At 41.6% G+C, this 23,969-nt stretch overlaps 7 protein-coding genes across 7 annotated transcripts; 3 read left to right on the forward strand and 4 right to left on the reverse strand.

Moving 5' to 3' along the window:
- Positions 1-7,362: 7,362 nt before the first annotated feature.
- On the reverse strand, positions 7,363-9,233 carry N7468_010469 (ubiquitin-specific protease UBP14; the record flags this gene model as incomplete). The annotated part of the gene is made up of 3 exons (XM_058479764.1): positions 7,363-7,507; positions 7,580-8,199; positions 8,322-9,233. 3 exons carry the CDS (start codon positions 9,231-9,233, stop codon positions 7,363-7,365), a joined length of 1,677 nt encoding a protein of 558 aa, XP_058325287.1.
- A 1,138-nt stretch (positions 9,234-10,371) lies between these two features.
- Positions 10,372-12,481, forward strand: N7468_010470 (replication factor A subunit protein RFA1; the record flags this gene model as incomplete). The annotated part of the gene is made up of 6 exons (XM_058479765.1): positions 10,372-10,415; positions 10,467-10,618; positions 10,674-10,764; positions 10,827-11,367; positions 11,432-12,330; positions 12,388-12,481. The coding sequence occupies 6 exons, from the start codon at positions 10,372-10,374 to the stop codon at positions 12,479-12,481; spliced, it is 1,821 nt and encodes a 606-aa protein (XP_058325288.1).
- A 498-nt stretch (positions 12,482-12,979) lies between these two features.
- Positions 12,980-14,555, forward strand: dbp3 (RNA-dependent ATPase DBP3; the record flags this gene model as incomplete). Its single annotated transcript, XM_058479766.1, has 3 exons — positions 12,980-13,846; positions 13,900-14,327; positions 14,399-14,555. The coding sequence occupies 3 exons, from the start codon at positions 12,980-12,982 to the stop codon at positions 14,553-14,555; spliced, it is 1,452 nt and encodes a 483-aa protein (XP_058325289.1).
- Positions 14,556-14,756: 201 nt separating this feature from the next.
- N7468_010472 (uncharacterized protein) lies at positions 14,757-16,422 on the reverse strand (the record flags this gene model as incomplete). Its single annotated transcript, XM_058479767.1, has 3 exons — positions 14,757-15,040; positions 15,154-15,608; positions 15,665-16,422. 3 exons carry the CDS (start codon positions 16,420-16,422, stop codon positions 14,757-14,759), a joined length of 1,497 nt encoding a protein of 498 aa, XP_058325290.1.
- Positions 16,423-17,061: 639 nt separating this feature from the next.
- N7468_010473 (OST3/OST6 family protein) lies at positions 17,062-18,244 on the reverse strand (the record flags this gene model as incomplete). Its single annotated transcript, XM_058479768.1, has 4 exons — positions 17,062-17,243; positions 17,305-17,660; positions 17,741-17,823; positions 17,900-18,244. The coding sequence occupies 4 exons, from the start codon at positions 18,242-18,244 to the stop codon at positions 17,062-17,064; spliced, it is 966 nt and encodes a 321-aa protein (XP_058325291.1).
- Positions 18,245-18,569: 325 nt separating this feature from the next.
- N7468_010474 (uncharacterized protein) lies at positions 18,570-21,460 on the forward strand (the record flags this gene model as incomplete). Its single annotated transcript, XM_058479769.1, has 9 exons — positions 18,570-18,854; positions 18,917-20,123; positions 20,352-20,413; positions 20,521-20,571; positions 20,645-20,671; positions 20,728-21,050; positions 21,102-21,150; positions 21,200-21,361; positions 21,416-21,460. 9 exons carry the CDS (start codon positions 18,570-18,572, stop codon positions 21,458-21,460), a joined length of 2,211 nt encoding a protein of 736 aa, XP_058325292.1.
- A 22-nt stretch (positions 21,461-21,482) lies between these two features.
- N7468_010475 (putative autophagy ubiquitin-activating enzyme ApgG) lies at positions 21,483-23,905 on the reverse strand (the record flags this gene model as incomplete). The annotated part of the gene is given in 8 exon segments (XM_058479770.1): positions 21,483-21,569; positions 21,629-21,991; positions 22,050-22,514; positions 22,576-22,707; positions 22,808-23,467; positions 23,549-23,696; positions 23,714-23,771; positions 23,803-23,905. 8 exon segments carry the CDS (start codon positions 23,903-23,905, stop codon positions 21,483-21,485), a joined length of 2,016 nt encoding a protein of 671 aa, XP_058325293.1.
- Positions 23,906-23,969: the final 64 nt, after the last annotated feature.

Below are 23,969 nucleotides of genomic sequence, written 5' to 3' on the forward strand. Positions count from 1 at the left end.
CTAGTATAGTATTAATATGTATATTAAATAGTATTTTATTCTTAGGTGGTTATTTATCTATAATACCTGTAGATTCTATATTAAGTTTATTTAGTTTTTTACTAAATAAATCTTTTGGTTATTTAGGAAATGAATCATCAGCTGATCATTATATTATGTTAATAGAATTATTACTTGTAAAATTGTCTTTATCACTTACACATATAAATTTACCTTTAAAAACTTCTTTTTTAATATTTGTTTTTATTTGAGCTAGAGCTTCTTTCCCTAGAATACGTTTTGACCAATTAATGTCAGTTTGTTGAACTGTATTCTTACCTTTAATAATGGCTTATGTAGTACTTGTTACATGTGTAGTATATGGACTTGACTCATTACCTACTCAAATGTTATTATAATTAATTATTTATAATATACAAAAAATATATATGTATATATATATATATAAATATATTTAATAGCCTTTATAGCTCAATGGTAGAGCGGGATACTGTTAATATTTTGATAGATGTTCGATTCATCTTAAGGGCTGGCGTTTAGCCAAAATTAAATCACCTTGTATTGTGTATTAGGTGTAATAATATTATATCAGTAAGCAATGTATTAATAAATTTACTTTATATTATTATATGTCTTTATTATTATTAATAATACCTTTAATAGGTATAAGTTTACTTACTTTAGAGGCTAATTATGGTTTATCTGTAGTTAATACTGTAAGAATAAAATCTATAGCCTTAACAACATCAATTATAAATTTAATTTTATCAATAGTAATGTTTATACTATTTGATTTTAGTAGTAAACAATTTCAATTTATAGAAGAACACTATGAAATAAGTTATTTTGATATTTATTTAGGTATTGATGGATTATCTATATATTTTGTATTATTAACAACAATAATAATGCCTGTAGCTATTTTATCTAATTGAAATTCAATACAATCTAAAAATGTTTTATCATTTGTAGTTATAATGTTATTACTAGAAACATTGTTATTAGCTGTGTTTTTAGTATTAGATATATTATTATTTTATATCTTTTTTGAAAGTATATTACCACCTTTATTTTTATTAATAGGTTTATTTGGTTCAAGTAATAAAGTAAGAGCCAGTTTTTACTTATTTTTATATACTTTATTAGGTTCATTATTTATGTTATTATCTATAATAGTGATGTCTTCAATAATGGGTACTACAGATTTTGATGCATTATCAAAAGCAAATTTTAGTTATGTAACACAATCATTTTTATTTTATGGTATATTTATAGCTTTTGCTGTAAAAACTCCAGTTATATTTTTAAATACTTGATTATTAAAAGCTCACGTTGAATCTCCATTATCAGGTAGTATAATTTTAGCTGGTATTGTTTTAAAATTAAGTTTATATGGTATATTTAGATTAATGTTACCTTTATTACCTAAAGCTTCTTTAAATTATACATATATTATTTATGTAATTGGTGTAATAACAATTATATATGCTAGTTTTAGTACTTTAAGAACTATAGATATTAAAGAGCTTATTGCATATTCATCTGTATCTCATGCAGCTGTATATTTAATAGGTGCATTTAGTAATACTATACAAGGTATTGAAGGTGCAATACTTTTAGGTTTAGCTCATGGTTTTGTATCTCCAGGTTTATTTATTTGTGCAGGAGGTATTTTATATGATAGATCTTCAACTAGACTTATAACTTACTATAGAGGTATGGCTCAAGTTATGCCTATATTCTCTATATTGTTCTTTATATTATCATTAGGTAATAGTGGAACACCATTAACATTAAATTTCTTAGGTGAATTTATGTCATTATATGGTGCATTTGAAAGAATGCCTATATTAGGTATATTAGCCAGTACTTCTATAGTACTATCAGCTGCTTATACTATGTTTATGTATAATAGAATAGCTTTTGGAGGATCATATTCTGTTTATTTTGTAGAAAATATTGGAGATGTAACTAGAAGAGAATTTATTATGTTACTAGTATTTGTATTATTTACAGTATTATTTGGTTTATACCCTGCCCCTATATTAGATGGTTTACATTATTCAGTATCTTCTTTAATTTATAATGTTAATTAAATAAATAAATATTAATTAATATACTATATCTTAAATATATTAATTATATATTTATATTTTCTTACTAGCTCAATGGTAGAGCAGAATACTTCTAATATTTAGATCTGAGTTCAAGTCTTGGGTAAGAATGCTTTTTAATTAAAAAGTTTAATATTTAAAAATGTGTTATACATTTTTAAATATTTTTTTTAACGTTATTGTATAATATATATATAATAACGTTGTTATCTGTAATAAGATAACGTTCACTATAACTTGCAATCTGTATACAGTCTCGATATAATAAATATCTAATTAAAAAAATCATTAAACAAAAATATGTTAATCATTAGTAACATTTTTAAATACTTAGGTAGTATAATAGTAAATTATGTATGTAACTTTATGCCTTGTAATCAATCTAAAGAATATAAAGATAGTTTTAAAAAAAACCCAGAATTTTATTCTACATTTTTATTTTATTTTGTTAAAATTATATATATGTTAATTGCCATACTTATTATGACAATTAATTATTTTGATATAAATATTATGTATTTTCTTTATAGATTTAAAGTTAGTTTAATTATCTTTAATCTAACTGGCTGTTTAAAATAAGTACTAATAATTAGATAACTAATAAAATTAGAGTTTATTAGTTTCAAAAAGTTTTTGTTCTAGCTACAACAAGTCGAATTATTAGAAAATATCGATTTTTAATACTTGATAGTTATAATAATCATCTAATTCCTTAATTTAATAAGGTTTATAAAAAGAATATATTATTCTACTTTATATATGTATATATTTATATTTATTATAATTTTTTAGTATAGATTATTTTAGTATATTACAAAAGATATATTGAATATATATTCAAGATCTTATCTAATATAGATTTAGTTATATTAATAGACTCGATCTTCTCTAAATCTATCTAGAAATGTATTTAAAAGCCTTTAAATTTGATAATATTATAGATTCTTTTATATTACTAATTTAGTTTCTTTTAATCTAGATTGAGTTATCTTTAAACTCGATATGTAATTTTATATACTATCTTCTCCAAGTTTAAATTAATTAAATAAATCTTTGTCTAGAATACCTAAAAATAAGTATTAATTATAACAACGATTTAATTCTATTAAAGGTTTTTTAAAATAATAATCACGATTACGATCACAATCTCTAGAGAATTTAATATATTAACTCAAACAGATTAGAAAAAGTGGCGAATTTTATATAGATCAAGTTACTATATTTAAATATAACCTTATAACTTATCTTACAGAAAACCAGTGTCAATCTTCAAAACATGGTAAATTAAAGACCCAAATACTATAAAATAGAGAGCTAACAGATATAGAGGCTTAAATATTACTAGAGATATAATTAAAGGTATTAGAAGAGATAGGAGAGATCTCTAATTCGGGGCAAGTTTTGTCTCTACAGCCTTCTATACAGAGGCCTCCGACTTGTTTATTATGTGGAGTAGTTGGGTATTTATATAATAAATGCCCTAATAGATAGTAGAACTAAATTTTGTGTGGTTAATAATATCAAATTTGAGTGTTTCTTCTGAACTCGGGTGGGGATTGGCGCGCTCGCTTGGGTGGCGCGCTTGCTTGGGTGTTACGTTAAAGGATATAGATATTAATAATTTTTAAGATTAGTTAGTAGAAACTTGATAAAAATCATTTGTAAATATATAATATCTATAGTTATTTTTATATAAATAATATAATATTAATTTTAGATAATAAACTTTTAATTTATTTTTTAATAATTAGAATAAAATAAAATAAAATATTTATTACAATTCTGTAAGGGAACTGCCAGATTTGGGTAGCACCAGTTGACCAGGCGAGATAATGATATTCGATAGGATCCCACTATAGGGTTCCGGTCTGAATAAAGACTAAAGCTTACTCTTTCTTCTAAATAAACGCCCTTTTTATATAGGGATTCGCTGGGGGTTTGGCCCTAGCTCAGGTTTCAACCCTAATCTAGCTAATAGAAATGCGGGAGGATCCAGACGACCCCGCTTATTGACATTGAATGACATGACTTTGGCTCAAAGGGCCTCGATATAGCTTCGAAGGTGCTTTTAACGCCGATTCGACGGCTCTTTGCCGTCGAATCCTATTGTTCCGTGACAAATTCTTTCCTAAAAAATTTAATTTAAAAGATATAAAGGATAAATGAAACTATTTAAGGATAAGATAATTTATTATCTATATAATAATATATTAATAAAGTTAATATTAATTCTTAATTTTTTATTAGATATAATTGATATTAACTCTCTTTTTTCTAAAAATATAATTAAATACATTTTCTAATAATATATATGATTTATAAAAGTATTCTTTTAGTTTTAGTAATATATATAAATATAAAATAATTTTTGGATATAATCTAAAATTTCTATTGTTATTACTATAAGTAGATAAAAGATAATAATTTAGTCTTAATAAGACCTAATATAAATATATTAGATATAAAGATCTAGACTTGATTAATATATATATATATATATATATATTACTATTAAGATATCACTAAATTCTTTTTTTTTATAAATTAAAAAAAGATAGTATAATAACTTTTATTAAATTATTTGAATTATAAGTATAAATATATTCGAAAATTAGTTAATATGAATTATATCATTAACTATTCTAGTTATTCGTTAAAAGCTAGTCTTAACTATTTATACTCTTAGTCTTTAAGATTTATTAAATTTTTATTATCTAATCTTAAGAGAATAGTAAATTATCGATTTAGATATAGATCTTATATTTATTAGATATTAAATAAAATAAATATACAAAGAATTGTGACCTTAAATCTATATTTTATATTTCTTCTAGTATTCTTTATATAATAATATTATTATAATTAAATAATTATGATCTTAATTTAGCTATAAATTAATAATTTTTAATATATTTTCTTAGTATATATATTATTTATAGATCTAACTAGAACTTATCTAATAATCTTAACTACTTTTAAATCTATCTTAAATATCTTAACATATTCTTATTAACTAATATTTTTAAAAGTTTGTTATTTTTTAATAATTATATATATTAAAAAGATTATCTTTTACCAAGTTTTCTATACTAATATTACTAAGTTAAATTTTTCTTGATTTTCTAATTAAACTAAAATATAAGATTTTTAGAATGATAATTGATAATATAATAGATAATAAGATATCAATAGATTAACTTTGACTAATATTATTAGAAAATATAAATATTATTTATATCTTATTTCTTTATTATATTATCTAACTTAGTCTAGATTAGTTTCTAAATTAAATTAAAATTATTCAATAAAATAATATCTATAAAAATAAAAATAAATAAATAAATATCTATAGCTGATAGTTAGAATGAAAGATCTTAAATATTTTGAACATTATTTAATATCTAGTAATTTATATCTATATTAGTTTATAATATTATAAAGCTCTCTAATAAATCTTAGAAATTTAATATCAAATTAATATTTATTTACGCTATAAACATTTGGTAGAATTTAACATTTTACATAAAATAATTATAATAGATATTTATCTACTTCTACTAAAAGCACTTATAAATCGAGTATATTTTATGTTATTAAATTCTTTTTTCATTATAAACAAATTCTTTAAGGTTTAGAATACTATTTTTCATCTTATATTCAAAATCGATAATATCTTAGATAATTAATAAAACAGATTTAGAAAAATTATATATTATAGAAAAGAAGATAGATATTCAGATATAGATTATAGATATCCTTAGATAGACAATAAAAAGAAATATAATCTTTAAAAAATGATTTATTAAGACTTGCTAGAAGTATATAATATAGTAATAATAAAAATATATTTTTTTCTATTATAAAATTATTAATCGTAAATTGAAAAAAGCATAATTAAAAATATAAATAATAAAAATATCTTTAATATAAAAATAATTATAGAAAAAAGATTTAGAATACTATTAGAAAATCTATATAATGATTTATCTATATAATAATATCAATAAAATTTTATATAATTAACTTAGATTGAGATTATAATCTAGAACCTAATCTAACCTAGGTCCGGATTAGAGTTAGTTAACCTAAATCTAATCCAAGACTAGTTACTAGTGTGAAGGGCTAAGGCAAGACTTGATTCAATCTATACTAGGCCACGAACTGTGTTCGATAAACTTAAGGAAAGGAGTTCAATGCGCCGGTCCTCCGCTATTAGTACGCCAAGGTCACGTGTCCTACGTGATCAACACCGGGCCCTGGCCCGTGACACGACTGATATACGTCTAAGGTCGGGAGGCGTATCTTTGGCCTCAGGTATCCAGCCTTAGGGCCGTGCCAGGTCCTTCTAGCTGTGGACTACGTCCACAGCCCTTCTTCGAGCTTGGCTATCGGACTGCTAACTGATGTCTAAGGTAGCTTTGCACCTATCACTGCCTCAAATCTCTAGCTTTATTCCCTTGGTTTTTCCGTATTCTTTATTTTCTGTCTCTATATTCGCTATGTTACACACTACCTAGCGAGTCTCGGTGAGTGGTTCCTCAAAGCTTATACTTCTCTTGGTCACTCTGCACGCCAAGGGTGTCTCGTCTCTCTATTGCAATGCCTACCGATCATACACAGCAACAGGCCTTAGATGCTCAAGTCCTTGGAGGTCTTGCTTAGTAAACGTGGAACTGCTAAGGGCGCCGACGAGGTCAGGTTCTTATGGATCTCTCCTGCGTCGTTAAAGTTTGGATTCGAATCAAGAAGACAATTGAACCGTTGTCGTATTCCAATCTGGGGGGGTTCTTAAGTAACAGCTTATAAACAAGAATGATACAAGAATAATTGATCGCGAAGAACTAAATACATGTTGCCAAATAAGTGTCCTTATATACCCAGTCCTTCCTATGAACTGATGTGCTCGGAATATATTGCTGGATGCGTTCCGTGCATCGCTTGATGTGCAGTGCTTATCGCTTGATGATCCGTCGTTGCCTTGATGTCTTGGCCTAGCCCTGTGCGGCTTAGCGTGCTTTTCATGTCGTGGCGTAACACCTGACTGGCCACTATGTTCGGTCCCCTTCTTTAACCGAAGTGGGTCCGTAATACTCAGGTCGAAGATTATGACCTAGAACCTAACCTAGCCCAGGTCTGGGTTGGAATTGCTTATACCAGGAACTAAGTACCTAAATACCATGTAGTAGGCCTTATGCCTTCTATTGATTTGATTGAAGCTCAAAATTTGTGACTGGTTAATAAAGTAAGACTAAAGTCGAGTAAAAAAGTACACATAGGCAGTCTTTTTCATCTGCTCAACATCCTCGAGTTTCGCCACTTTCTCGTCATTGAACATGACCCAGACCGGTTCACTTTGACCTGGTAATAATTTGCGAATAACAGCTACATAGTGACTTCACTTGATATTAGCCCCTGAGACCGAGAAGTTTGATATATGTCACTGAATTTCAAGAGTTGTTACTTACCCTGCATGTACTGATGTTCCCTTGTGGCACACAATAGACCGGAGCTGGTAACAAGCAGGCGTACTGTCGAAGCCAGGCGGATCCTCACGAGATGGTTCATCGTGACTAGGCTGGTCTTCATTCACCGGTTGATCATCTGGATGACTGAAAACCCAATCAAGAGCTCTATTGACATCCCCCCCAGTGGCAGTCAGTGCTCGTTGAGCTTTCATATCATCAATGCCCATTTCCCCCAACTGCGCAATTTTTGCAGGATCTTGCTCAACGCTGTTCGGCTTGCTGGAGGATTTGTCTAGAACCAGCGGTTCATCAATATCGGGATCCTCCATATGTGAAAAAAGCCATTCCATCGCTGACTCAGGGTCAGAATTTCCTGTTGCATGTAAAGCCTTCTCACACCTAGCCATTGGAAACCCCATGCTGAGAAGTTGATCCAATACCGCCCCGTTCGGTACAAATGTCACTCTGTCATCAACATCCGGTAGGAGCTCCTCATCAGGATCGTGCGCTTTTGACAGATAAGGTTCAAAGTCAATAGCGCCATCGTCTACGGCTACTGGAATGTCCAACTTTGTAGGAACCCAGTTAACCAATTCGAAGCGACGGGCATTCACAACTAGCTCCTGGGTAGTGTCTTGAAGGACGACCGCTTTGAGAAGCCAACCCCACTATGACAGGCCGGGCAATTGAGCTCGACTACTTCGTCTGCCGTGAAAATGTCTAGACACTCTGACAATGTCACTAGATCGTATTTGTCGGACCCCGGAGTGGCGCGACGCGCAGGAACCACGATAGAGATGTTATCTTGTTCGTCTATCTTGTAACGAGCTCTTTTGCAGGAAAGGCACTGAAGTCGCTGTTCCACCAGAAACCGGAATTGTTTAACAGGATTACCCTGACCATCCGAATGCTTCGAAAGACTGACGCATTTAAAAAGATGCAAAAGGAACTCGAAAGCGTCTTGCTGTCTCATCGTTGCGAATTCTTCATGACCTTTACCAATGAGATACTTGAACATAGCCGGTGCCAGTCCATTTTGGCGAGGAGGATCTGAAGAGTCCGCAGTGACTCCTGAACGTATACGACCTTGAGAATACCGACCAGAGAGCAGACCATCAGCTAGCTTCCTCATTTGAGTTTCAAGGTCCTTCGCTGGAGCTTCACACAATGGCGGCTCCTCGGTAGGATGATAATAGCGGTCCTGGAATCCAGTAATCGAGAAAATGCATTGCATGATGCTGGATAGATAACAGCTGTTGCCGAGGTTTATAAGACCGGTTAAGCCAGGGCCGAATACTGGTGTCAGCTCTCGACCATCATCAGTGGTCATAGAGAATTCCCAGGAAAGATTGTGCTCTACCTGCATTTCCATTAAGCTCTTTTCAGTCTTTTCACGACCGGCAAGGAAGATGTCCCAATGTGCGAGATGCTTTGCTAGCTCAGGATCTGTCCTCTCTTCATTACAGGTATAGCAGTAGACATCTGCGGTACCTTCTGCGGTGATTGAGCCTAATTTGACTGCTACACCATGAGATGTTGATTCAGCATGAGCTAGTGCATGGGAATTCCCTTTGGAACCACCAAACTGGCTTCGTCCACACCCTGTATTTCCGCATTCGAGACAAAGCCACAGATTCTCTTTCAGCTCGCACATTGAGCACTGGCTGGAATCTGTGATAAGGTGTTAATTTGTGATTCAAATCGTAAAAAAGACCAATACATACCATGGGTGTGAGAATCGGCACCATTTGGCTGAACAAGGCCCAAGGTATGTTCGCAAGGGATAAACTCTTGCTCCCAGGCTTTTACTTCCTCTTGCTTTGTAAATGACATTGCAGTCATGACCCCATCAATCACTACTGGTAATTGGCCAGTCGTTTTATCGATATTATGCAATGCGCATTGGTAGCATGTTACAGACGTCGCAATATCATATCGGTCCTCTTCAGTTTCGGCCGCAATCGCAAGTTTCGAAATTTTGGGGGGTGGCTCATCTCTCTATCATGGCAAATGAGAACCCGGCGCCTCGTAATACCCAACTGTCAGGATGGCCTTACCTGAATTTGTTTTGGAGTCCGGCGGATATTCAAGGCTAAAGGATGCCCAAAACGTTGGAAATGAAGTAAAGAGTGGTTTCTGTCTCCAGCACAGCCGCCATTGAAGCAATGGAGACAAACGTTTAAGCCCTCGGCATCATCCTTGAAAAGATGAGATTTCAGTTAGGGAGCTAGGACTTTCAACAAGGGAAAGGGTGGAGTTACAATGCTGTCAAAACATTGAGTACAGTCCTCTCGATAAACTGTTTCAAAGGGACCCGGTGGACGAAGATCTGGCAAGGTCAGCTTGTCACTCCATGGATACAAGCATTCCTCTCACCAACCTGAAGCGCCTGAATGGACACAGGCCATCCTTCAAGGTTGAGATGGGCCTTGGACAAGGTAACAGGGGATGGGGAATGACGTGATAGATATCCTGAGATTTGTGGTGAGTGCGCGAGTAAGCCCCAGGGGAAAATATCTGTTACGGAAGAAAGATAAAAAGAAAACTAAAGCAAGGCAGAAGAAGCTCTCGACGTGGGGCAGATTGATTATATAATAGATGTGGGGAGTCTGAAGCCTGGAGTGCTGATAAAATCCGATGGCCTAAGGCCATGATATGGGTCACCTGAGCGGGGCCACTCTACGCGTTCTTTTGGTCCCGGACGCGTCGCGACTGATTCTCATTGTTACCACCGTCCTTGAACCTCTTCGCATTCAATCCTCTGGCTCCCATTCACCGAGGGTAGAAGAAAGATGGCCTCAGATGCAGCTTCTATGATCACTGTTGGGGCTCTCAGGTGAGTCTGTCCCAATCGTATAGAATGGTACAAAGCTTACACAGAAACCAGCGCCATATTCGATGATAGTAAAGAAGAGGCTCGGGAGCCGATCGTTCAATGTGTCCAGGTCAAACCCCTACCACCACAGCCGAATCACGAGGAACGGTATCGAGCTGTGTTCAGCGATGTTGCCAACTATGTCCAGACCATGCTTGCGACCCGTACGTTAGCCAAATCCCGACATATCGATGGTATTGTACTAACGTGTATCCCAAGAGATTAATCATGTGGTGACCAGCGGATCCCTTCGAAAGGGGTGTTTTGTTCGGTTAAAAAGCTTCCAGGCAAACTCTGTCAAAGGGAAAAAGTCAGTCAACTCAAGCAAGGTATCTTGCCTTGTATGTTTTATCTCTGCTAAACGACCCCTAGGATTTTGATTGTCTTGGACCTGGAAGTTTTGGAAGATTTGGGCGAAGCTGAGAAGATCGGTGAGCCGAAGCCTCTGGAGGTCAAGCCGGAAGAGCAAGACCGAGCGCAACCAACCACCATCTCCAGTAATGGTTTCTATGGATCCAAGGTTCAAGCTGTTCCGCAACAGGCACCTCGAACTTCTTCAGCAGCACGGGCCCCGTCTACATCTGCCCACACCACCATCTATCCCATCGAGGCAATCTCTCCCTACTCTAACAAATGGACAATCAAAGCTCGCTGTACCAGCAAGTCAAGCATCAAGACTTGGCACAACAAGAACGGTGAAGGAAAACTCTTCAGTGTGAACCTATTAGACGACAGTGGCGAAATTCGCGCAACCGGCTTCCAGGAGCAATGTGACATGCTATATGACGTCTTCCAGGAAGGCGGGGTTTACTACATTTCAAGCCCCTGTCGGGTTCAGATTGCTAAAAAACAATTCTCGAATCTCAACAACGACTACGAACTTACCTTTGAACGCGATACATTAGTCGAGAAGGTGAGAGTGTATAGTACTACCACTTCTTAGGCTACCTCAGTACTGACTAGAATCCGTCTTGTAGGCTGAAGACCAAAATGACGTGCCCCAGATACGATTCAACTTCACCACGATTGAAGATCTCCAGTCTGTCGAGAAGGAAACCACTACCGATGTGATCGGAATACTGAAGGAAGTGGCTGAAACCTCTCAAATTGTTTCGAAAGGAACTGGGAAGCCGTATGACAAGCGGGAACTTACTCTTGTTGACAATACTGGATTCTCTGTTCGTTTGACCATTTGGGGCGCCAGTGCTGTTAATTTCAATGTTGCCCCGGAATCTGTCATTGCCTTCAAAGGAGTGAAGGTTTCAGACTACGGTGGTCGTAGCCTGAGCCTACTGAGCTCTGGTTCCATGAGTGTTGACCCTGATATCAGCGAAGCTCACCGTCTCAAGGGTTGGTATGACGCGCAAGGCCGCACTGAGATATTCACCTCGCATGCATCACTTTCTGGTGCCACAAACTCGACTACAAGACCAGATCAGTTCAAGACCGTTGCCCAAGTTCGAGAGGAGCAGCTGGGCATGTCAGACCAACCCGACTACTTCTCGTTGAAGGCAACAGTCGTTTACATCCGTCAGGATTCTACTTGGTGTTACCCTGCATGCCTCTCTGAAGGTTGCAACAAGAAAGTGACTGAGCTTGACCCTGGACAGTGGCGCTGCGAAATGTGCGACAAGACACACTCTAAGCCGGAATACCGGTACATCATGCCTATTAGTGTGAGCGATCACACTGGCCAACTTTGGCTCAGCTGCTTCGATGACACTGGACGTCTGGTCATGGGGATGACCGCCGACGACCTCATGCAGCTTCGAGAAGATGATCCAACGGCCTTTGGCGAGGTTTTTCAAGAAGCTAATTGCCGCACCTGGAGCTTCCGGTGCAGGGCCCGAATCGATAACTTCGGTGACCAACAACGGTAAGTAGCCATGATAGCCTTATATACTCCTGAAAGTTCACTGACAGTGTTATCTAGTGTACGCTACCAGGTATCATCCGCGAAAACCATCAACTACTCGGAGGAGGCTTCTCGCCTGGCTGGAATCATTAGCTCTTACCACATAAATTAGATGCACCGCTCCTACGACATCTATCGTACCTATTTCCCCCTAAGGCTTATCATTGCGATATTTGCACCCCCGCTCTCTTTTTTTTTCTTGCTTGTATGCTATGATTATGATCTTCAGACGAGCTCTTAAACTATGATACAGCAGTAACTTCAAAGAAAAACGATATCCATACCACTCTATCTGCGAAAAATTCACAACTGCCGACTGTAGGGGATACATGGTAATTCGGAAATGTTTTGTAGGAGAGATAGTTTTGATTGAGGGCACCTATTTTCAGCTATTGATTGACCCCAAGGCGTGGAGAGTTTCTCCACGGTGGCAAGGGCGGCGACGGGCGGCAAATTGGTTTTTTGTCCTGTCTTTTTTTTTTTTGCGGCAGACTTGAAGAGGTAGCCAATTTGCATTGGACCGGCTGTACACCATTGCAGCATCCAATATTCAATACAACCGCTGCAATTGCTGTTCTGGACATGAACTAGAAATTTCTCATATCCAAACATGGGGAAACGCAGTCAAATCACCGAAGCTACCGAGCCTCGGCCGTCCAAAAAATCCAAGTCAGACAAATTAAACAAGCGCAAAGCCAAGCAAGATGAAGACGACAATGAAATTTCTTCGGCAGGAAAAAGCAGGTACTTCGAAGCTCCTGCCCTCAGCAACCTCCCGCAATCTCAAATCGATCTGTTTCTTGAGGAAAAAATCATCAAGTTTACCGATCCTACTGCCGATGGCACGGCCCTTCGCCCACTCATCTCGTTTGACTACTTACCAGCTTGCGACGGTGACTTGTATAGTCCGCTGAAAGCTTTTTCGAGCCCAACGCCCATCCAGGCTGCTACCTGGCCCCTTCTTTTCGCAGGCCGTGATGTTATTGGTATCGCAGAGACTGGTAGCGGCAAAACTTTGGGTTTTGGTTTGCCTTGCTTGAAGGGTTTAATGGACTCGAAGCGAAGCAGGAAGCCATACCACCCAGCAGCCGTAATCATATCACCAACCCGAGAGCTTGCAATGCAGATCTATGACCAGCTCCAAAAATTTGCGGAGGTCGCTAAGGCGGGCGTAACATGTATCTATGGCGGTGTGGGGAAGGATGCACAACGCGAGGCCCTGAAAACAGCAGCCATTGTGGTTGCCACCCCAGGCCGTTTGAAGGACCTTCAGAATGACGGTTCTGTCAACCTTGGGAAGGTCAAGTATTTGGTTCTGGACGAGGCTGATCGCATGCTTGATAAGGGGTTTGAACAAGATATCAAGGATATAATTCAGCCTATGCCCGTTTCTAGACGACAGACCGTTATGTTCACTGCTACCTGGCCTCGGTCTGTCCGCGATCTGGCACAAGGCTTTATGAAAACACCGGTGACTGTGACCATTGGTGGGGACCCCTCGGCGATCCTCGAGCAAACACGAGAATCAAGCAAGAAGTCGAGGTTGTGGATCCCAGGGACAAGGAGGGTCGACTCATCCAGCTCCTCAATCGTTCCCAGAGAGGACATAAAAACCCTGAGAAGGTTCTGGTCTTCTGCCTGTACAAGAAAGAGGCCATGCGAATTGAGAGACTCATCAAAACCAAGGGGTTCAAGGTCGCGGGGATCCACGGTGATTTGAACCAATCTGATCGATTTCGAAACCTTGAAGCCTTTAAAACGGGCAATGCTACCGTCCTTGTGGCCACCGACGTGGCTGCACGGGGATTAGACATTCCTGCCGTCAAGTTGGTCATCAATGTTACATTTCCTCTCACTGTTGAGGACTATGTCCATCGCATTGGACGAACAGGCCGTGCTGGAGCGGAGGGGCATGCCATTACCTTATTTACTGAGCAAGATAAGGGCCTAGCAGGCGGGTAAGTAACCCCAACTGCCAACTTCCAATGCTATTCCTTTTCTTCAACCCGTGTCTAATAATGTTGGGCAGACTGGTCAATGTTCTCAAGGCTGCCAAGCAAGATGTCCCAGAGTCCTTGTTGAAGTTCGGCACTACGGTCAAGAAGAAGCAACACGATGCATACGGTGCATTCTTCAAAGATGTCGACACTGAAAAAAAAGCAACCAAGATTGTGTTTGATGATTAGGGCTGATAATATTATTCTGATTTTGATTTTGCGCCGCGAGAGGGTATCAAATAGTGAAACCTATCCCACTGCTTTAAGACGTAGCGCCTTTCGACAAATAAACTGATATGTACTATTAGCTGTCATGGCCTCGTATTGGGAGAGGAGAAGGGGGTGAATCATGGTTGCAGCAAAACCAGGCAAAGGGAATCACAAGTTGACTCACATCAAAAGGGTGTAGGCAACACTTATTGCTGTGCTTGGGATCATCTTCGAAAAGAGGTCTGGAAAGTCCATAGTGGCCTGTGTCGCTGTTGCAATGGCTACCAACGCAAACGTGACAGGCCGAACTGCCACTTCTCTAAGACTGAGACCATCTCCTTGTTTTTCAAGGTATGATTTAATGAATAAGTAACTCCATAGAGTTCGAACCACCATGTTCACAATGTTCGCCAACACCAGCCCGTACGCACCCATAGCTCCAACCTCTAGGAATAAATAGGCTGCTAGGGCATAGCAGGCAGAAAATGCGCCCATCCAAGCTGTTTGGCTCCTTATTTCTCTTGAGTCGGCTGACGACGACACAAATGCTTCAGTTATTCCGTTGAATGCAAGAAACGGGATGTAATAACAGTAGAGCGATAGAAGGCCCCGATTTTGGACGAAGCCCATCGTTGACCGCCAATGATATGCAGTACATGTGGTACCATGACTGGTCCGATGGGGAAAAGCAGAATTGACAGGAGTTCATAAGCCTGAAGAACGTCGACTAGATGCACCTTGGCGAGGCGAATTTGATTCCTTTTGCGTTGTCCGCTGTCATCAGGATTCAGCAACATGGAAAACAAATTGCGGCTACTTTCTTCAAGAGGCTGAAAGACAATACGAGCCAAGAGCCCGCCATAATTGGCGGCCAAAGAATATATCCCTTGGTCTTCCAGGGTGGATAGAGCAGCAAGCATCATCGAGTCTCCCTGAGTTAGTAGGTGCTTTACCAGAGACTGGAAAAACACACTCGCTGCCACGGTCATCAGCTGTCGAGAAAACAGCCCGAAGAGATAATCTGGATTTCCACTACTGAACGCATTAATCGCTTTCCCGCTTTCCCACTCCAGGAACGTACAACTTACCGAGGTGATAGTTTCGTCAGGAGAAATGAAAACGATCGCTCGTTACCACGTCGTAGAAGAGACCACCAGTAGCCCCCGATCAAAGTGGCTGAGTAGCTGAGAAAACCGAGTGCAAAAGGCAGGGTCCCAGCATTATATCCCCGTCGAGACAGATACATAAAGGACATACATGTTGTAATGCTTTTGAGTAACGCCGCAGGCACCTCCGCCGTAGCACGCTTATCATACCAAAGTTGCTGCTGGACAATAGCAAAACAGGGTTCTATACTCAATTCCAAAAGCACTGCTAGTCCTGTTATACCGACACTGATGCCAAAGAAAGGGACTGCTTGGGTCTGCTCGGCGGCAAAGTGTTGATAGAGAAGGGTAAACACCAATACAGATGGGAAGCCAAGCAAAATGCTCAGGTACGATATGTTGACCACAGACTGAGATGCAATGGCAGGTGTAGTGGCGGGATCTTGGTTTTTCTTTGGGCCATCATGGACGCTGGAGTCGCCTGGTACAGACCCTGATAATAACGGCTGTCGCTGTATAGCCAGCCGGATACTTTCCCTCGAGAAATATAGGATCGAGACTTGGTAAAGCTCCAACTGAGCAGCAGCACCTAGCACCACCGGTGATAAAGCCCGCAAAATCAGCTGATTTGAGGCAAATGTGAACACACGCGAAGCCAATTGAATCAATATCAAAAACTTCGTTCCAGAGGCAGATGATGCGAGCACTTCACCGACAGAGGAAGGGTTGGCATGCGACATCGCGAAAAGATGATTGAAAGAAGTTGCGTGGTGGCCCAGACTGTACTTATCAATGCGGCAATAGCAAGCAATGGCCTCACGTGGACGGAACTATAATTGTCGATACGAAGCACCCCAAGGGCCAACGTGTCTATCCATCGACGGACCGCTTAGTGTTCCGGGGCCCAGCCGCTTACGTACACGAAGATTATGGGGGCACGGGCATTTGGCAGACAATCTTCCGAGATTGCTGCCCAGATCTACGGGAGTTAGCCTATTTGCAGGTAAGGCCATTTGCCATCCAAGGTCTTTGTATCGACCTACAGAAGGAGGCCAGGGATCCTGACAAGGTCTGAGCGAAAGGTGGTGGGGAACAATGTAGAACACGGCAACCCCTTGAAGATCGAACATTGGTTGAGTCAACAGTATAAGCTGTGGGAATGATGACCAAGAGGTGGTTTGATTGATGTACAGTAGTGAATACATGTCGCCAGCGACAGGGCACGCAGGAGCCAGCAGGATCCTGAACACTCATCGTCTGAATGTGAGGGGTCAACAACAAGTCTATGTCCCTCGCAGATATTGTTGTATGGTTGGGAATATGCTACTAGTCTTCCTCTTCCGCACAAGCTGATCCCATAGCCCACCGTACCGGAAGGCTCAGAATGGAGGGAGGTAGAATGGATAGCCAGCATTCTTAGTCTTGAACACGCTGAGCAGCAAACTGTATGTTCCGAAAAGCAATCCACCCCAAATCAAGACCGCTACTTGTTGTCCTTTGACGTCTTCCATTCGAGGGACCTTGACCGCGAGTGCAATAGTAGCGAAAGATAAGACAGCATCTAGTTTCACGGTAATGACGGTCAGGAGCAGTCAATTGTACTGAACCAGGGGGTGACTTACATATGGCGGCCACAATTTGGGTCTCCATACCAAACTGGTTCTGGAACCCACCGGCGAAATAACTGATCCCTCCACGTCCATCTCCAGCGACATAGGGAACCTTCCTGATATGATTGAACATCTGGCCACTTGTGAATAAGAGAACAGCGATCAAGCTAATAGCCGCCCAAAGATTCCGGTTCTGAATGATTGGCAGTACATAGGGCGAGAGGACGGTGAACAACGTGACGACTCCCATCAAAATCGTGATGGCGGAAATAATACGCATGTAGTTGATAGGTCGCACCAGAGGAGGGATAGGGCCATCAGGAAGGTGACGAGAAATCCACGCATAGAGTTGGTCGGCAGAAAGAGGTCTAGACACAGATCAGAGATTAGCCACCACCCCGGTACCAATGGCAGATAAAGGTCCTGCAATGCACATAATCCGACATACCCTGTAAAATCGAACCTCGCTGGGTCGGTTTCCACTTTAGCAAATGGTCCAAAAGTGGGGGGGGAATAAGAGAACAACGGGAGCTGTTTGAAGCATGTACTATTGATCTTGTAAGTGACTCAAGCTCAGGCAATTGAGGTTCAAGCTGATTTCGCGTACCTTCTGGAAAACCGCCTTGCCCTGATCAAAATCAACGGTGCCAAAGACCATTTTTAAGTCATCAGGCTTGCTTCCTTTATTCCAGCTGCGGGAGATGAAATTCCACTCCGAGTCAAATTCACGACACATGAGACAGCCATACCGAGCATCCTTTGCTGTGAGGATAACTGCAGTAAAATAATCGCGCGGTGCCGATGTGAGCTCTTCAAATGCCGCACTATCTAGGTCAACCGGGCCAGATCGAGAAAGCGACTGATATTTCTGGAGCTTCTCAGCAGACGAACTGGCAGCAAACACACCAGAAACAACAGAAAGGGCTAGAACAAAAGGAGCCCAGGGCTTCATTTTGGCATTGAGGACTTGAATGAGCTGCAATAAGACGCAATTGACTATGGGGAGGAGAGCGGTTGGCAGAATGTTGAAAGGTGGCCCGAATTATGTAAGAGTGATCTCCGCCCCCGGGGCCGCTCCACTCGTTGATTTGTTTTGCTTAAACGCGGACCCGCTCCAGTTCGGCTTGTCCCCGCGCGCCGCGTTCAACCCTCTTGAGCACACCTCCACCGAATCAACATGATGGCGGGATTAACGGAGCCTTCGCTTTTTGGACGTGGGTATTCCTCTAGTTTATCATTAATCGCATGCTTTTTTATCTGACTCCAGACAGTGCCAAATGTCAATCAAAACAATTCTCCTGGAAAAAGAATATGAGAAGACAATTGCGGATTCTACGCGGTTACTAGACGCCGAGCGGGATCGTGCAAGGCGAATGGAGTACTTGCTCCTTCAATTCGAAAGTGAAAACCTGCGTTTGCAGCTGGATGAAGCCAACGCACGTCTGCAGGGGTCTGCGCGTACTGAAGCCGAGATGTTGCTTCAACTCGATCACGCTTGTCAAGAAATCAGTCGCCTGGAACGGGGCGCTGCGATTTCTTCCAGCGAGATTGGAAATCTCAAGGTAAGGCTCGAATTTGAAGCCGAGCTCCACGGTGATTGTACTGTCATCTGAACATGGCATAGGCTGAATTATCTACCTTGAACGAATCGTCAACAAGCCACAAAAAGTTGATGTCGGAGAACGTCCGTCTTTCTCGTGACGTGGCAAATCTTACATCCGAGCTAGAGCGTCTAAAATCTCAGAGCGCCTCTCAGCAGGCAGCTTCGGTTGGGAGATCGGAGATAGAGCGGCAGCTAAACGCGTTAGAGGTCGAACTTGAGAACGAAAGGCATGCTCATGAGCGGACACGTGCAAAGGGAGTACAACAGGCAGCTGGCATGAATGCTCTGATGGCTAGGATTGAAGAACTTCAAGGGGAAATTGTCAGAGAATCGCGAGCAAAGCAACAACGCGAAATCGATGAGCGTCAGCAATTCACAGCATGGGAGAACAAACGTTCCGCGCTTGAGAGCAAAATTGAAACATTAAAGAAGCAATTGCGATCGACGAAAGACAAGCTCCAGGAAACCCAGCACGATCTGCAACAGAGACGCAGCTTTGCGCGAGTCGGCGCCGATGAAGAACCGGAGCCTCGGACACGGATGGTTCCTCTTCAGCGTGCTGGCTCTAGTGCCAATTACCAGGAAGGGGTTACTATTGCAACCCCAGGGGCGGTTCGAGTACAAGATAAAGCAAATAGGCAATCGGCTCTGCCAGGTGATAAGTCCGTATTTTCTATAACTCCATTTTTGAACAGAACTGGAGCTCCAAGGGACTCATCCACTAGCTCAGAGGCAGAGGAAGACGAGCCGAGGGATAAGATTCCAAAGCCAAGCGGATTGCCTGACAAGATTCGCACCTTGAACGGCATGGGCATGGCTGTGGCTGGTGATGGTTCCCCCGAGCCGATTCCCGGGAAACGACCCTTCGCAGCCGTTTCAAAATCATTTTCTAAAATCCACGAAGACCAGCCTCTCAGTATATCAAGGAAAGCATCTACTACTATACCAAGGAGAGATGCAGGCGACCCTCGAGACACGCTTGTCGATCCAGGGCAGGCGAGGCAACCTAGAAAACGCAAGCTAGGTGCCCAGCGTGGAGACCGGGCCTTATTTGATGAGGATGTGGAGGAAGGAGCCTTTGAGGGTAAAAAGCCAGGGCGTAAGGTCGGGTTAGGAGGAAGCCGACCGTCGGCATTCACTACGTCGCAGCCGCCTGGAGCACCTTCAGGAGCTGAAAGATTGCCGCGAACTCTAGGGCTTGGAACATTTTCGCCTCTGAAGCGTGACCGTAAGCGGTGAAAAGAAAATCATTCATTCTCTTCTATTTGATATCCTGTATATGAAAGTAAACGCCTCCTCGTATAAAGGCGGCGAGCCCCGGAGTTTGCCGGCAGAATATCAGAGCCTCTCATATCGTGCTTTGTTCGAGTCAAAAACAGCTTCTCAAGTAGCCAATCATGCTGGTTCTTTCTTTCCTTCGACCAGTTCAGAGAACTTATCCCTTTGGACTACTTAGACAAGTCCGCTTCTCATCATCTAGGCGATGGCAAGCGCGTCAACATAAAGATCAATTTACCCGTGAGGCAGCGGTTCAAGGCTTGAAAAGCCGTGCTGCGTTCAAGCTATTACAAGTAATAGAGGAGTCTCCTACCTTGCGGGTCAGCAGACGGATTAACGGATTATAGATTGATGAAAAATATCGAATTTTCAAACGTGGCCAGACTGTTGTTGACTTGGTACGTTGACTGCTTATGCTACACCTCCCCTGAAAAACTTAGAGCAATTTTCTCACGGCTCAACTTGCATCAGGGGTATGCTCCGGGGTCATGGTCACAAGTGAGTACTTTTACGGGCAGTAGAATTTGAGAATTGTGTCTCTTACTCGAATTTAGGTTGCCGTCGGTCGCACCCAGCCTAATGGACGGGTGCTTGGGGTTGATATTATCCCTGCCCAGCCACCGAGGGGAGTCTCGACCATCCAGGGTAATTTTCTCGCCCCCGAAATACAGGCCTACATCAAAGAGTTCTTGCGCAGCCCGAATAGGGGGCGGCCCCGCCAGTCCGATGTTTTCAGCGATGTCGACCTCAGCCTGCTAGAGCCCGAGCAAGCAGTGCAATCAAGGATCACTGATACTGCCAGTACCGGTACTGGAAGCACCGATAGATATCTTGACAGAACGGTGGATGTGGTTCTCAGTGATATGTCAGCTCCCTGGTACCAGACATCCGGCTTTTGGAAGCGAAGTCTAAGTAATCCTTATAACAGGATGATGAACACTAGCGGTAATAACTTTAGAGACCACGTCGGAAGCATGGTATGCTGTCAATGTCCGAACCATTATTCTACATTGCTGATAATCAAAGGATCTTTGTCACGCCGCTTTATCTTTCGCCACGGTTGTCCTCAAGGTGGGAGGGCATTTTGTGTGTAAATTCTACCAGGGTGCCGAGGATAAGGAGTTGGAGAAGGAGCTGAAAGACAGGTTTCAGAAGGTTCACCGACTTAAACCGGAATCATCTCGAAGCGTAAGCCTCTTGTTGTAACGTCATTCGAGGATAACAGCTGAATTCGCGAGCCAGGAATCCAAAGAGGCGTTCTTTGTCGGCTTAGATCGCAGAGAATAAGTCTTTTGGGTCTGTCCAAGTACTACAGAATTTCCATTCCTTCGTGCTCGTCATCGGAAGGTTCTTCCCAATCGACATTGGCTAAAGCCGCTTCGGCTTTCTTGTGGACCTGGAAATATCCGTCAGCTGTCACTGGACATATCATTGACCGTTTGAAGAGAGACCCACCTCCTTGAGTCCACTCAGCTCTTCGACATATCCTGGTTCATTCAATGCTCGTCGCACGAAGCCCCAGCCCTCTTTCTTATACTCATTTGTCACGGTTTCTGAACAAGCGCTGCAGCAGGTGTAGCTCTTGCCAGTCACCGTGATGTTTTCAAAGGTAGCAAGAAAGCCTCGAATTTGGTGCGGCACTAGCCCGAGAGGGTGGTCTCCACGGTCATCCTCTCGATTCAACGGGGCCGGTGCTGCGGCGCCTCTTGGATGCTGTAGAACCGAAACAAGCAATTCCACAAGAAGCGCAGAAGCGATTGCCGCAACGCCTGGACGAGTGACAGTACACTGTTGGTCAAGAGTCTGGTCTTTGATGGACTGTGATGATATCAGTTCCGTGCGTGTCTTTTGGGGAGTTTTAGGGGTATAGGCTGACATTTGCTGGGGCTACCACGTCGTTACAAAAGTAGCACCCAAGATCTGCCGGTTTGCCGTCTTCTACAATACCATGACGCATTACGACATATGAATCAAATCCCAGCGCGGCGTTCATCACAATCTTGCCTGCGGACTTGCCTATAACGGTGGGTAGCCATCGAGATTCTCGAGTGTCCATGAGAAGAAATATCGCGTCATGTTCTTCGATGAGGGCTCGCAGAGCTTCAAACTCCGCTCGAGTCACATCCTCATCTACAATGGGATGACCCGCCATGGGAACAGATAGTTGATGCCCCGCGGTGTCGACCCCTGGGTAAATCTCAGTCAACGCTTCGGACGCTCTTGTAGCCTTAGCCGCTCCGCCGTTCAGACAGTCTTGAAATGTAAATAATGGTTGTCGAACGGGATTAGAGAATGAAACATTGCCCTTGTCCACAAACGTGATCTTTCTGACTCCCCAGCCCTAGATCACCGTCAGCCATTTGATTGTGCCGCCATTCAGTCGAATGTATCGGTTTCCTTACCAGCAGATTTCTAGCCACGTAACTTCCGAGGGTACCGGCTCCAAGTAAAAGGCATTTGGTTCCTTTTATTCTCTCAAGATTCAATGTTGGGCTGATCCGCCATTTCATGAGTTTGAGATTGAGGTCGACTGACTGATCTGCGAGTCTGTACCCGACAAGTTAGTCTGAGGCTTTGTTATAGGCAAACTGACCTGCTTTACCTTTTTGGATCCATGTAATCAGTCAAGTTAACAATCCTCCCTGCTAGTTTCCCCGCCGGATTACGCTCCCAGCCCGTGATTTTAGGCATCTTTCCTGGGCTTTGCGGTGGTGACAATGGACCCGAGTTAGTATTTGAAGTAGTTGTCATTTGAATCACGGTGCTGCGGCTTTGATCTCGCTTGGACGGTGTATCGCGGTATCGAAGAATTTGAATGTTATCCAGTCTCCACCGTTGTTTGACTAACACCAAAAGATTTCGCAACATCCAACCGGAAGCGTGGTCGTAGTTCGAGGGATCCGCAAAACATATGTAACGATCCTTGAGAGCCGCGCCAGTGAAGAATCCATTTTCATACTCAGAGAGAGCCGCTACCTGCCAGACGCTTCCAGCTTCCGGTCTTGACGCCCTCTTTTGCTTGCGAGCTAGAAAGAACCCATGCTGTCGGTCATCGGTGATAGATTTCCACTCCTGCACAGCATCTACAAGCGGCGCAGTGTCGTTTACCGAGAGGGGCTGGGCTTGAGAGCTGTCTGAATCCACGAGAGTCCACGGCTGATCGGAGTGAAGGGCTGGGAACCCGAACCAGTAGTAAAACTTATATTTCTTGAGATCCGCAAATGACACGATAATGAAAGACGACAAAAGAGAAGGACAAGAGTAAATGGTACCGTCCTTGATGGCATCCCATATCTTTCCAGGGTGTTAGCATGGCTGTTGAAATGACTCAAAAAAGAAGAATAAAAAGCTGATTCAGTCTAGGGGCTCTCATACTGTCTTGCCTGCTTGGACAATCATCTGCGTCTTGTCCAGGCTGCGATAATCTTCGATGGTATTGACATTCTTGATCATGCCTTCAGCGCGATAAAAACCCGAGGGTGTCCTAATGAATGCGTGAGTAAGGACGGGAAACGTTTCCAGTCTGCGAAGTGGCCTTACTCGTTACTGGTGAGTGCATTGCCGTGTATTTGCATACGACACGAGACATTTGCGGGATCTGTAGCGCGGATCTCATAGAGACCAAGAACCGAGCGGGGGGGAGTCATTCAGCTTGTCATGGTTGATTTTGTGTGACGCGAGTGCCGTATAGAACGGCAACTCGATATCTGAGGCAAAGGGCGTGTACTGCATGCTGGCGACAGAGCCTCGCAAGTATATCGAGGAGAGGAGACCCAAATAAATGAGGGGGGAGTGG

Source organism: Penicillium chermesinum (assembly GCF_028974085.1).
Source record: "Penicillium chermesinum strain IBT 19713 chromosome Unknown utg000009l:1.0-952002.0:1.0-954369.0, whole genome shotgun sequence".
In the NCBI taxonomy this organism is placed as follows: Eukaryota; Fungi; Ascomycota; class Eurotiomycetes; order Eurotiales; family Aspergillaceae; genus Penicillium; species Penicillium chermesinum.